General features: G+C 31.9%; 1 protein-coding gene across 4 annotated transcripts in view; it reads right to left on the bottom strand.

The window, feature by feature from the left end:
* Window positions 1-4,988: 4,988 nt before the first annotated feature.
* The window catches only part of LOC143222703 (alkyldihydroxyacetonephosphate synthase, peroxisomal-like), a 41,848-nt gene continuing 31,973 nt past the window's right edge, over window positions 4,989-14,863 (bottom strand). For 2 of the 4 annotated variants that reach the window (XM_076449564.1, XM_076449565.1), the window contains exons 15-20: window positions 14,644-14,693; window positions 11,932-12,001; window positions 10,292-10,353; window positions 9,427-9,616; window positions 6,091-6,148; window positions 4,989-5,516 (exon numbers count right to left, since the gene is read on the bottom strand). In XM_076449564.1, the coding sequence (XP_076305679.1) occupies window positions 5,392-5,516; window positions 6,091-6,148; window positions 9,427-9,616; window positions 10,292-10,353; window positions 11,932-12,001; window positions 14,644-14,693 (555 nt within the window). In that variant the 3' untranslated portion in view covers window positions 4,989-5,391. The remainder of the gene's footprint in view (window positions 5,517-6,090; window positions 6,149-9,426; window positions 9,617-10,291; window positions 10,354-11,931; window positions 12,002-14,643; window positions 14,694-14,863) is intronic. The other 2 variants (XM_076449566.1, XM_076449567.1) reach the window with 2 other exon arrangements.

Here is a 14,863-nt window from a genome sequence, read left to right as displayed (position 1 = left end):
TATCGGTGTCATTAAATTTGTAGGTGAAAACAAATCGTTAAATGGCGATTATGACTGCATAAGGCAACTAGTAACAACGAATATTTTTCTTCTTGGCGTTTCAAATTATAACGTAGCACATCTCCAACAGTTTGATATAAAGAATCATTTTATTTTAATACATCAGGAGGAATAGACATCACTTGGTAAATTCATGAACAAACAACACTCAAATATACAATTTACTTACGAATTCTAATGATTTGTCGTCACTTATATTTACTGATTTTAACTATTTGTGTTAACTTTAAGTTTCATTTTCTTTCTTCTACAAGTATAATTTAGTTTACTGACATAACTTGCCAAAATCACTCAATTTTAAGATTTCTAATACCAAAATAATATGTAAAATAATAAACGAAATAGTTTATTTCGCAGCTTCCTATAAAATCTTACACATATACTTTTAAAAACTAAAGATAAACCATCAAATAGTTTCTGATTAAGTATATTTTATTACAATTTGTTTTTAGAACAGGTATCATGAATCTATCACTTATGTGATCATTCTCTCGTACATAAGTTTTAGTTATTATGAATGCTCTAAATTGTAATAAAATGAACCACCAAATGTTTAGTTTGAACTTCGCGAAAAGCTACACGAGGGCTATCTGCGTTAGCAGTACCTGATTTAACAGTGCATGATGGAAAGCTGCTGGTCAGCATCATCCATTGCCAACTCTTGGGCTCCTCTTTTACCAACAAATAATGGGATTGATCGTAACATTACAATGCTCCCACAGCGAGCATGTTTAGCATGACGGGGATTCGAACCTGCTACCCTTAGATCACGAGTCGCGAGCCCTAACCACCTGATAATGCCAGACCCATTCGAAAATATAACGCTGGCTTGTGTATTAGAAAACGGAAATAAAACCACGAATAAAATGTTCAAATGTAAACTATTTCATCAAATTCAACCATATATTAAAGTTAAGAAGTGCTTTAAAAAACTAACAAATATACGGACTACTATAACCTGGTAAAAGAGGGGCTGCAGCCCACAGCTCGAGAAGGAATATCCGTATTTTGTGAGAGATCTCTATGAGGGAAATTAGAAAAAAATATAATTAATTATATGTCTCGTTATTTTGTAAATGAATTACACTATTTTTCATCCATTGCCAAATTCAGTAAAACGTAAGAATTTATCGATAGAAAAAGTGTATACGTTTATTTTAACGAAGCGGCAAATACTTTGTTTCACTTCTTTTTTAGCGCTTTTTGTCTTTCTTCGTCTATTGTGTAATGTTAACTACCATCACATCTCATCCTTGTTACGCTAATGTTCGTCCATATCTACCATTTCTTTTATGATTGGTAAACACATATAATGTGATTTTTTTACGTAATCGTCAAAGGTAAATTTAAATCCACCTTTAGGAAGAATTGTTTTGTTTGTTTGTTTTTTGAATTTCGCGCAAAGCTACTCGAGGGCTATCTGCGATAGCAGTCCCTAATTTAGCAGTATGAGACTAGAGGGAAGGCAGCTAGTCATCATCACCCACAGCCGTCTCTTGGGCTACTCTTTTACCAACGAATAATGGAATTCACTCTAACATTATAACGCCCCCACGGCTGAAAGAGCGAGCATGTTTGGTGCGACCGGGATTCTAACCCGCGACCCTCGAATTACGAGTCGAACGCCTTAACACAATTGGTCATGCCGGGCCTCTTTAGGAAGAATATCATTCAACGTGTGCCATACACTGATAGTTAAAAGACCGGTCATGCGCACGTAAGAAGTAAACAGACACACAGTATATCATAAGTTAGCAAAAATAAGTAACTATTACCGCACATATCAATAACTTTTACTAGCTTCAGTTCGTAAGGATGGTTTCATCTTTTCTACACTTGTCTAAACATTTCGCACGTAAAGACCCCTTATAACTCTTTTTAGTGTTAAAAATTTCTGAAACCATGCCAGTGTGTTTTGAATCAAAGAACTCTTGCGATACAATAAATACCAACTTATTTTTTTTAATTTATTAAATACTTTTTTAGTATTGGACCCATGCATATGATATTTGGCAAATGTCATAAATCTAAACATCAGAGAAATAATGCTCACTTACACTCATATGTTTTATACGTTAACACCTTAACCCACCATGCAGTTTTAACGATATTAGTGCTAAATCCTGATAGAAATGAAATCAAACTTTACAATGTTTTCCTTCGACTAGTGAATACCTTATTGATAGGGAGACTATATAAGTGCCAAGAGAATATTGCTGAATATATAAGTTTTGATAATTCTGACAAGTTAATTCAGTCATAACCTAGCAGTGGCCATTTTGCTTTTCTGGGATTTGGTACTTCGTGAGTGATAAATAACGCTTTCTTGGCAGTGAACCTAATTCATTAACTAAGACATACAGATGCTCTATTTTTTTCTACCCCATGGTTGTTTAATATATAGACATTTTAAAATTTCTGTACACATCGTATACGTAGTCTTATGTAGAATTTCAGTTGAAAGAGACACTAAGCTCTTCTCGCTTACGTTGCCTACTGAACTGGGACATTCAACTAGGGTGTCACTTGCACTTTCTTGCAGATTAAACTGTACAAATTAGAGTACGTCATATCAATAAGGCAATTATTTTTTCAACTAGAAGGTCAAGCTTCCTTTGTTTAAATGGGTAGCTCTTGCACTGTGAGAAAATTGCATTGTTGTTTTAAATACATGGTATGATGTTTTCAAAGTTTAAAATATTATAGAGTTTGCCAAATAATTTTGATTGTAGATAGATTTGAGATACACTAGAAAGCTCACTAATCCAGATGCCTACTTTTTAACAATGATTTTTATTGGTTAAAATGAAGATTTTTTCATCTTCTCACTTGCGTCTAGTGTTTCTCTTTTCTTCAAACTCAGTTAAGGTTGGATACTGTAGACATTTCCTTTACAAAGCATTTTCTGATGTTGTACTATTTGTACAATAGAAATGATAAAAACTTTGAGTTTTAAACATTTTAGATGAAAATTTATTACAGTTTTTTCCATTGTAATTTATTATAAAAATCCTGTATTTAAAGGTAGAAGAAAAGTAAAATAATTTTGGTTCATTGTTAAGATTAAATGAAAATTTCTCAAATCTTCTCAAGTTTGTAATAAAGTAAAAACAAGAGAAAACTTCATGAATAAAAAGTAAAATAGTATTAAAACATTTTACAGAAAAAGGGTGATATATATAATATTGTTAAAATTATAACAAAAAACTAAACCGCTAAACAACACTATACCATTTGATTCAGAAGAGTCGTATCTATTATTAACATAGATTTTAAAGTCAATTTGCTTTATTTGTCTTATAAGATCATTCATATAGGTAATAAAAAGAAAAAGACTTATCATGTACCCTTGCTTTGTCCGTACTTGACATTTACAAAAAATGTATTAATCCTTTCAAAGTTCTTATATACAATTTCATTTTTATACGTACTCGAAAGCACTTCAAAAATGTTTCCTGTTATGCCATTTATAATACATTTATCCCACAATATTTAACGACAGACCTATAAATCTATAAAAGCACAATAAAATTTCATAAACCTATGAAAAGACCAAAATAAAAGACCATAAACCTATGGTTAATCCAATATAAAACAGACAATGAACAAAAAATCCACTCAGGTTGATGGAAATATGACTGCAAGTTGGTGAAATAGGATATCTATAGAGCACTACGATAGTTTAGAAGATTAAATAAATATATTTGTAAAGAAACAAAAGAAAATTTAAAATTATTTGTAGAAATAAAAACAACACTTACATCGAAATAAAGTGAGAGAACGAGTTATAATAATTTAGGTAATTTAACTTCTTTGATCTACAATAAAGAAACTTAGAAAAATTGTTCAATTGAGTGATTTAAATACCTTATTAATTTATTAAGATTTAACAACAATAGATGCATGAATGAGATATCTTGTATTAAAGAAAACAGCGAGGTAATTATAATAAACGGTACAAAAACTTCTTTTCAGATGAATAAAATCTTAAACAGTCCGGTAACTATAGCAGTTCAAAAAGCAATTGAAATTTTATAAAACAGATAAGGACCTGGTATTGATGGAATAACTAATAAAATGTTTAAATTAACTACTGAGAATGTAGAATTTATAATTTCTTTCTGAATAGGAGAAAGTTATCTATCTACTGTTGAAAACAAATGGGGTGTAATTGTTTAATGCGATGGAGAAAACAGTCATAAAATTTATAAATTTTAGATTAAACATTTGGACAGATATAAATGGGAAATTATATGAAAACAAGAATAATACATAAAAAAACATTCAACAATTTATCATAGTTTTATTCTATGTTGTTTTACTAAAGCAAAAGGAAATTTTATAGTGCTTTTATGGATTTAAATAAACCTTTTATACCGTCTGTCGTGAAATATTGTGGAATAAAAGTCAGCTCAAATACCCAAACGTTTGGGAACCCAGACCATAATTTAGAATTGCCTAAAGGAGCTTGAATATAAGCGACAATGGCTATAAAACCAAGATTGGCTTTGTTAATTGTGGTTGTTCGTCACATTTTCCATTAGGAAACAAATACATGATACCATATGACAAGTGTAAAATGTATCTCTACATAAATATACAACTCTTATGGCGTGACTACACGATATTTGTGTATATTTGTTATAAGCCATTTCATGTTCAATCAGTTTTTTTTTATTATTCAATATATCAAAGTTTTAAAAAGTTAGTTACAATAACCTCTGTTCTTACATCAGCAGATTATTGATAGTGTCCATATTGGTATGTTTTCGCCGTTGTATGAGACCGTTCAATAAAAAAAAGTAAAGTTATAAAATGTAATGAAAATTATTTACACATCTAAATAAGAAACATGTCACAGCTTGTTCCTGGATGATAAGACAGTGTATATTTAGAACAGTCCAATAACCATTACCACACTTGATGAGTTGCTTGCAAAAAATCGATTAGTATATTTCAAGTATACATTGTAAAACACATTGTACATATAACTTTCTATTTTAAGAAATACTTTTCTCAATATTACAAAGTACTCTTACTAAAAAAGTAGAATGAAGATCAATTTTGCTCTGTCTTTTTTTTTTTTCTAGGTATTTCCTTAAAACTTATAGAAACAAATGTCCCTATGAAAAACAAAATTTCCTAATTTTTAGTCTTAATGTTCTATCGTTGTTCTTAAACTTCAATCCAGTTATTTACAAATATCAAGGTCGACGATAATCTCCTATTTTCAGAATTTCCTGGATTAGTATATGTTTTGTATGTATAATCTGTAAAGTTGATATAAAGATAGAATGCAGTACTTCTTGCTGTTTTCAAAATGTTCAAGGATCAAATCATCAAGTTTCCGTTGGCAAACACATTGTTTGGATCTATGTATTCTTTAATCGCTCTCATCATTCCAAGACCAACACTTGACACAGACTGTTTCAACCAACGTTTCCGGATCTTACCAACTGTAAATAGTATATTTTAAGAGTGACATTAATTTATTCGTATTGTTTACTTGTAACAAGCTTTTCAAACCAATACTTTTTATTAAAAGGAGAAAAAACTTTCATGATTATTTTAAACTATTAACTTTGTATTCCATATATATTTCTGAATAATAACTCTATCATATAACATGGACATATTTCAAACAATTCGATTCTAGTTAAACCTGTTTTACTTTACTTAACTCGGAGCCACTTAATTGGTGAAAATTAAAGCACCTAATGAAAATTATATACAATATAATGTCTTTTTCAGAATTAGTATTTCACCCTCATTAGATTTTTTAATCGATCAATAATAGTTGAATATTCACAATTATACTATACGAAAACTGTAATCATTTCTCCACTAATTAAGTTTAGTACATCTGTTTATGTGTTTTCATTCGGAAATAGTTTACCCTTTGGTAGATGTAGACTGTTTTCTGTTTGTTGTTTTCTTAAGTCGAATAAAATATCGGATAAATTTCCATTTTCTCTTATAACCCATTGCAATTAGAGAAAAAGCAAAATTGTAGAACACTTCTGTACTTACTTCCGTGGTGATGGGAAACACTTCCTCCACAAGCAAGTATCTCGTCTCTAGCTGCTGCCTGGAAAATAATGTTACTTTTATTTAAAAAACAACAACAACAACCGAATATTCAATAAAATATATTGCATTTCATATAAAAATCCGTGTTCAATATTATTTTAGACATATTATAAAATTATGTTACTGCGTTTTATTAATGATATGCATCTAATAGTTAGGTAAATGAATACCAGTGCTTTTTATTGGATTACCGCTTTTATAACACTGAGCTAAAAGCGCTTTTAACATTTAACTACATTCAAGTAAAGATTTCATTCATAAGTGCTTGATAATGGTCAAAAGAAGTTTCATAACACAATATATCTGTAAAACATGGATTCATGCCTCTCACGCTAAGCTAGCGGACTGTAGATTTGAGGTTTACTTGTTCGTGTTCCCTTACGCTAAACCAAAAAAATCGCGTTTTCCCTTTATAACTCTGTGTTCTTCACTTCAGAGAAACGTCAGGCGATTTCCCTCCGTAAAATGTATATCCGGAGCCGTCTCCTGTTTTCGCACAGTACATCTACTAACTATAATCCTGTTGCCTTGCTTGTGAAGTAAATCAGCATTATATTGTTTTGTCTTTTGCTATTTTCAACACATTCTCATCCAGTCAATGACTGAGATATTGATGAACTTTTATATCCCAACTCCCAGTTATGTTACTATTATTCTTTATTGTAAAATAGAGTTGAAACGATTTTTTGTACAGATTTTGCGAATTGATGTTTTTTTCAGACAGACATTGAAAACAAAAGAAGTTTGAAGGTAATTTTATAGAAGTTTTAATGACTTTCTGGAGTATTGAAGACACGTCATCAAATTACAGGTTGCTACTTGTTACGTTTTCGATCGTGAAAAAGGGTGAGAAAATTTTTTCTGCGATTAAGCAAATATGAAATTATAAAGATTATTTATGAGATTATTTGTGATTTTTCTTACACGAATATTTTAATTTTCTGACGAAGAAAGACGATTATCATAATTTCTCGTTTTACGTCAAATGTTCATTCTGCAACAGTTTTAAAAGTGTGTGCTTGTAAAGACCCCGATCCAGTTGTTTTATTGAAATAAAACACTGTAGAAACTCATTAGATTTTATCCTACATAAAACGGGTACAATTTCATCCTGATAAAGGAAATCGAGCCTCAAGCTGTTCTTTAGTTAAAATTTTCTATCTTGTCCAGCCAGCTCTTGGGAGGGTCGTGTTCAGTGGAATGGTGTAATGGGCTCACGCCCAAAGACTTTGTTTTTGTTTTTTAAATTTCGCACAAAGCTACTCGAGGGCTATAAGTGGGATTGACCGTAACGTTATAACACCCCACGGCGAAAGGACAAGCATGTTTGGTGCGACGAGGATTCGATCCCGCAAACCTCGGATTATGAGTCAAGTGCTTTAACTGCCTGGCCATACTAGGCCATCTTCATTCTTAAAGATGATGTTCAGTACCTAATTCTCCTATTAGTGCGTCAGCATTTTCACAGAAACACAAGGTATCTTTCATTCTATAGTGAGAAGTAAGACTTTGACAGTGACTTCAGAAAATTAAAAACATTGTTCCTGGAGCTAATAAATCCCATTGCAATAAATGAGAGACAAGAAGTTTCATAAGCTGCTTTGATAGAGACAAGTAACAAATCAAATCCTTTAGTTCTTCCTATGTGATCAGATGAGGCAGCTTTTCTTGAGGTGCTACAGGAATAAAATTATTAGATGACAAGTATTCATTGTCTTCTTTGTAGGATAACTCTTAATTCACTGTTGCATGTGGCACTGGAGAATCATCCCCACGAGGTACTGGTTTACTGACAGATGTGATATATGGATATTTAATTAATTTTTTAGTGTTTTCTGATTATCCAGAAACATTATTCATGCAAAAATAACAGTCAGCTAGATGATCTTTGAACGGACGTCATATCGTAGGAATACAGCCACTGTATCAAGCCAGACGTACAAACTGTGTCACATACAGTACATGTGGAATCCAATGTTTCTCTTTGTTACAAATGTTACACAGAAATATGTAGCAAAGTATCTTTACTTTAGCCAGCATTTGAAATGAATAATGTGACTATAAGGACTATCCTTATTATATAAGGATGAAGATCGGATTTTGTTTTCAATGTACATTAAGTGAGGCGAAGTTATCAACTGAATGAGAGGGAAATGACAGATAAGTGTCTGACTCCGCCCCTTTTATGATCAGCCGAAGGACTTTGATGTTCTTGCAGACTGAGCACGTGAGCAGGTAAGCGTGGTGTGAAGTAAAAGTGATGCAAATCACTAAAATTGTATCAAGAACAATTAGTATATATGAACAATATATTTGAAATTTTACACCAATATAATACAGTCAGTGTTTGAAGTTATCACAAATGTATGTTTTTTTCGCATTAATCCGTTCAAGTAAACTGAATTTCACAGTATAAATCAATTGTTCTGAGTATTTCATATAGTGCTGTTAAAGTATGGAGATATTAAAATAACTCAAAACCTAGAGGCGATGGACAAAGTTTGATCACATATTTGAAATCAGCAACATCAAATTACCATGATTTACATGAGTTTACTCCAACAATAAATTTTTGTAGTTAGAGTAATCTAAAAATGTTACATAATCTTTCACGTGACCACTTTGTTATAATTTATTGTACCATATGTATTTTAAACATAGAAAAGAATCGTGTGAATTCATTTTGAAACAAGTTTATAACAGCCTTTTAAAAGAAGTGTTTTCCTTTGAAAACAAGTTTAACTTTTCTTTGTCCTTTTAACTTTCTACAAGGACCACTTGACCATCTTCTACCTCTCAAACTTAACCTTTAATTTAACTAATAATTATATTCTTCGTTACGAGAGTGACAGACAAATCCTACTATTATGTTCATAAGAATAACTGAAACGTAGGTGATGAATGGTGTTGACTAGCTGCTTTTTCTCTAATCTACCAGTTCAAAATTAGAGCAAATAGTCCTTGTCTAGTTTTGGGCGAAATTCAACGCGTAAACGAATCTTATTACCACAAGAAAGAATTATAGCCAAATCATTTGAACTGCTCGTGCCAACATCCAAGTTTTCCAAGAAGGAACAGTTGGGTATTTCGAAAACATGATGTTGCTTTACATCTAAAAAAATGACAAACCGTCTTTCGTGTAAGTGTTCACTCCATAAGGTTGCTCATTTTTTGGAAATATTCGTCTTCTGTAATTCGGTTGCACATCTCTTAACGAAATATTGACAAGCACTCCAACTGTAATTTTAGACGAACTAATAAAAATAAAAGAGATACCTCAAGTTCCTCGTAGACATGAACAGGATCTGGAAGGCCACGTGTGTTAATACCCATATAGAAGTAAATACAAGCTCCCACTTCATAAGTCTGGGTTACTCGGTAGGAAATAAATGGTTGATGTGCTAATCCATATGATTCCGACTCTTTTAGAATTCTGTCTCTCACATTTCTACATAGAACAACAACTCTGGAAGTTGAAATAAATTGTCAAAAATAAATTAAGTATTCCTTGCACTGATGTCATGTTTATGAGTTATCTTAGTTTTGTTATCGTTGGTGCAATATCAATAATGGTGCAGTAACAGATGAATGAACATTTTAATTGTTTTTTTTCTATAAATAATACAATGTAAAAACATTAAACAGTTTGTGCCTCTAAATACAAACTGCAAAGATATCCTACTACTGTTTACACAAAAACCTTTTTGGTTAACTTGCACAAAGCTACACAATAGGCTATCTGTACTGTGCACAACGCGGGTATCAAAATCAGATTTCAGTGTACCCCTGTCTCATGGTGCAGCTTAATTTAAAGGATTATAATACATAAAATTTGTAGTCACGTTCCTCTGGTGGGCTCGGTGCAAATAGCCCATTGTGCATCTTTGTGCTTAACAACAAAATATAACTATTTTGTGATTTTCCCCCTTTTCCATATATCATCTGCGATGAAAATTTATAATAATACATAAGGAAAAGTCACCTTTTTGTGCTTGTTACTTCATGCCGTTCACAAAGACGTCTATAAGACAGTTTATATTCTGTTGCATACTGAGTATAATTTAAACACATTTTAACTTTTTCGTGTTCTCTTTGGCATATATGTTTACTTTATCACTATCATGGCACTCAATAAACATACCTATCCCATGGTACGGAGGTTTCAAACGATTCTGCAAATACACCATAGTCAAATGCTAGATCCTACGAAAATAAAAACTGTTTTAATGTGGAATAATAACTATTCATTATAGCACATTATACTGTACTAAACTACTTAAATAAAGTTGATAGTTTTTCAAAAATGAAAAAACGAAGCAATAATCTATGACAATGAGTTCGTTATAAGCCTAACCACATTAAATACAGAAAGAGGAAGAAAATAGTATACCTTGTGGGAAAACATGGTAAAACTAAATCAATAATTTAAAACAATTAATTAAAACACGAACCTTCTAAACAGTAGGAAAGTAGCAATTTAAAATAAAACCTATAAAACTAAATATAAAACAGAAACCATTCTTTTGGACTGGTGTTCAGATAATAACAGTCTGAGTTGATGAGGCCATATTTTTTAGACCAATTTTTAAACAAAGTAAACCTTAAAGTAACTAGCGATAATAATTTATTATTTTTATCATACAGGTTCTCGTAATCCTAATCTTTAATATATTATGTTAAAGTACACAAGGTTGCGTCATAAGAGAAACGATCAAATCACATTATTCGTTTATAGTAATCTTGGGATAGCGAGTTTTCTTGAATAGCTGATTTCCATCTAGTTTGTCAATATAACATTAGTTACAGCGAGTGCAGGTATCTCTAGTGTAGCTTTGTCACGATTGCTTGAAACTAACACACCAAGCGATTCATTATTGCGATTTCTATATGTCATTTCGGCTATCTTCGTTTCGAATAATTATGGAGACAAAAATACAGTAAATAAAAACTTGTAACAGTACCTTAATTATAAAAGAAATGTATATTTAAGCCAATATAAGGTATTGTTTAAATATATTTATAGTAATTCAATATTCTTCCTTATTTTAAATTCTTACTTTACATAGGAAGAGTAAATTCTCTGGCATTTGACAAGTTTACTAAACACAGGCAGCAAAACAGTTAATTTGCATTAGTTTCAAAGCATTTACCATCAGTGGCTTTTCTTGGTATTTAAAATTTTGCACTGATTACCAAATATGATAAATCTTAAGTCCTAACAAATTACACATTTTCAAGCACTAAATACACCGGCTAGGTTTTAATCGTTAGTAGTAGCTTGTTTAAGATCAAGGGTCGTATCGAACCTTCTAAAGTTACAACATTGTACACACTGCTAGAGATTTGTTAGAAGTGGGTGTTGTATCGCGCTTTACTGTAAAGCTAGAATGTTTTATATACTGCTTGAGAATTATTAGGAGTAGAGGCTGTAATGAGTCTTCTTATAAGGTTAAAATATTATACATACTGCAAAATAAATTTTAGAAATAGGCCGTATCATGATTTTACTCGAGTCTTCTGGTAAAATCACAATGTTGGAGAATACACTACTGGAGAATTGTTAGGAGTAGGGTTTGTATCACCACTTTCCTTGAGTCTTCTCATAAGGACAAAATGTGTTACGTTAAATAAATAAATGTAAAACTTTACAATATTCATCAATACTTTGTTTTTATCGTCTGTTATTTCATCAGCTATAAATGCCGAGAGTGTAATCACTTACTGTTTTCACGTCTGCTAACATGGTATGGAATAATTATATGTTATTGTTCCATAACTTACCCGTATGTATGCAATCACGTAAGTTAATAGATAACCTCGTTTGCCGTTCTCTTCCCCTGCAGATAGACCTCTGAAATATATAAATACAAATTACTACGGCGCAATACAACTTAAACTTTAAAATATTGGAAGCAATTTTATAACAATAAATAAGATTATTGATAGTGATAAGATTACTGTAGCCTGAAAAATGAAATGTAACAAAAAGTTACATTGAGTCAGGCAACACTATTGGAGGAAGAACGAACTCACCAACATTTAGATTGCTTGGTTTGAGACAGTCATATTAGTCCTTCGATATGTTTACACAAAAAGTGTCTATAATTATTCAAATGATGCCTTATATATTTAACAAATGAAATATTTAACTACTTTGGGTAAATATTTATATATATTCATCTCAAGCACTTTCAGGTTGGTTTGGATTTTTACAACGCCATCAAGAAAGGATGTTTATGTATATGTATGTGGAATTAAGCAAAAAGCTACATGATGGGTTATCTGTGTTCTGTTTACCACGGGTATTGAAATCCAGTTTTTAGCGGTTTAAGTCCAACTGCATAGTTGCGCCACTGGGAGACAGGGAAAGGATCGTATTTCCATTAATATATCCAAGAGATTAATAGTTTCAGATGTGTAATTAAATATAAAAGCATATAGATTTTATTGCGTCTAAGTTGTGTAACTACAAATGTTGTATTGATAGAGTTAAATGTTAAAAAAACCTCTCAGGAAACTTTCCAAGATTTCATTTTATAGACAAATGTAGTTCAGTGTAGATAAGATTTTGATATTTATCAAATTACGTGTACTGTATACAAATATATTAAGCAAGTGGAAAAGTTTCATCAGAACTTACCCATAACATCAGTCATGTCTCTTGGTTAAACCTGTTAATATATTTATATCGCTTTTGTTTGTTTTTCTACATTTTAAAGAAACAGTTTCCACTTAAATGTCTCGTTAGTTCAGTCGAGACTATACAAATTCGATCAAATGAGCTTTTTACATCATACAAAAATCGAAGGAACTCAACTTATAACAACACATTTAGTGTAATAGTATGTCAAGCTAGAATAGATACTGATTAGTGAAATTTGATGTATATTGAAAAGATATAATATTTGTTTATAAAGTGAAATATATCCGGTAAAGGAAAAGGATTGAATAGGGATATCTTCACTGTTATAATATAAGAATAAGAGGGGTCAGACGAACAACTCGAGAACATCAGGTTAATTCAACCGAGTAAATACTGTAAAAGATAAGCAAGTTTGGTTGGTTGATTATTTGGAATAAAGCACAAAGCTATACAATGGGCTATCTGTTCTGTGCCCACCACGGGTATCGAAACTTTGTTCTAGCGGTGTGAGTCAGCAGACATAGCGCTGTGCCACTGGGGGCATTTAAGCAAATCTGTATAGAATCTCTCAAACTTTGAAGTAGACATGATCAAAGAAACTGGTAGAGTGGTCCGAGTGTAACTTATTGGTTAGATTATTAATTAAGACCAATTATCCTAAGTGAAGGCGACTGTAGAGTGCTTACAACGCTCACTGTAAAAGCGTAAAATTATTAAATGTACAGTTTATTATAGAATAAAACCAAAATGTAAGGAAATAGAACACTCTAATTTAGTTAGGACTTTGATTCTTTAAAACATTTGAGGAAGAACTAACCGCAAATGAATATTTAAGTATCATAGATGACCAAGTGTTGCACATCATGCATTACTAATTGTCACTTAAATGCAAACGGTGTTTCCAAAATGGCGACGTCCCATGTTTCGAGAGTTGTTTGGATACCATAACACAGGATTTAGTAATTTATCTTAGCCTCTACTACAATCACTGTACTAAATTCAATCAAGTCACTATGAGGAGTCTTTTAAACCCAAATTCAAAGCATACATCGACCTCTAAAGAAAAACCTTCGTCAATTACAAGAGCTTATAAATAGGACGGCAGAAATTCCACATGATACCTGGAGGCTTTTACTGATTTTATCACTTGTCACGCTTCCACTGTACTTGTTGCGAAATCAGTCAACGTCTTGTTAAAATAAAATAAAGTGTTCGTAACTTTAGTCTGATCCCTGAAGTTTGAACTCTTGGAGCTTATTACAGATGTCTTAAAAAACATTAGTAAAGAATGTTGTCAAGGTTAAGGGTTTGACTTGTCGTTAGCGTAATTGACGCGGGTTCCAGACGCAATATTTCCAAAAATGCGTCGCACTTTCCGCTATGAGTAGGTTATATATCTGCGGTCAATTTTGCTATTTAGACAAGAGTACTTGATTTAGGCTTTCTCTGGTCCTCTATTCAGAACTGGGAACAACTACGATCCAACCACACAGTCTCTGACTAGCATGTTTTCTTCATCACACTATTTTTACGAGTTTTTTGCTTTTTTTATCTTGCTTAATTAATCCCTAAAACTACAACTACAACTAAAAGTACGTTTAAAAATTTAAAGTTTTTAAAACCGGAATTGAACCCTCGTCTATGTTTTATAGACAGGAAGATTATGTTATTTTATTAGCGTTCATTAAACTCCCTCCTCGTGTCATAGCGTTATATCTGCGGGGTTACAACGCTAGAAACCGGCTTTCAATACTCGTGGTGGGCAGAGCACGGATAGCCCATTGTATAGCTTTGTGCTTAACTATAAATAAACATAAACATTCGTAAATGTGGAATTCAAGTTCACTCACCCAAATTTGTTCCCTAATAGCAGAAGTTTTTTCTCCAGTCTTTCGACGTCCTTGAAAACAAGGGAAAAGCAAGAATATAAAAAGTAATTTGAAAAAGTGTGAAAAACTAGAATCGCTGTGATGGTGATTATAAAACAATTTCATCCATATATAACACGTTGGCTTTAAAATATTATAATAACATTTACCTCCCAGTGGCATAACAGCAACTCTTTATATG

Source organism: Tachypleus tridentatus, chromosome 8 (assembly GCF_004210375.1).
Source record: "Tachypleus tridentatus isolate NWPU-2018 chromosome 8, ASM421037v1, whole genome shotgun sequence".
Classification (NCBI taxonomy): domain Eukaryota; kingdom Metazoa; phylum Arthropoda; class Merostomata; order Xiphosura; family Limulidae; genus Tachypleus; species Tachypleus tridentatus.
Note: the sequence above shows the minus strand (reverse complement) of the source record. Positions and strands in the feature narration are given on the sequence as shown.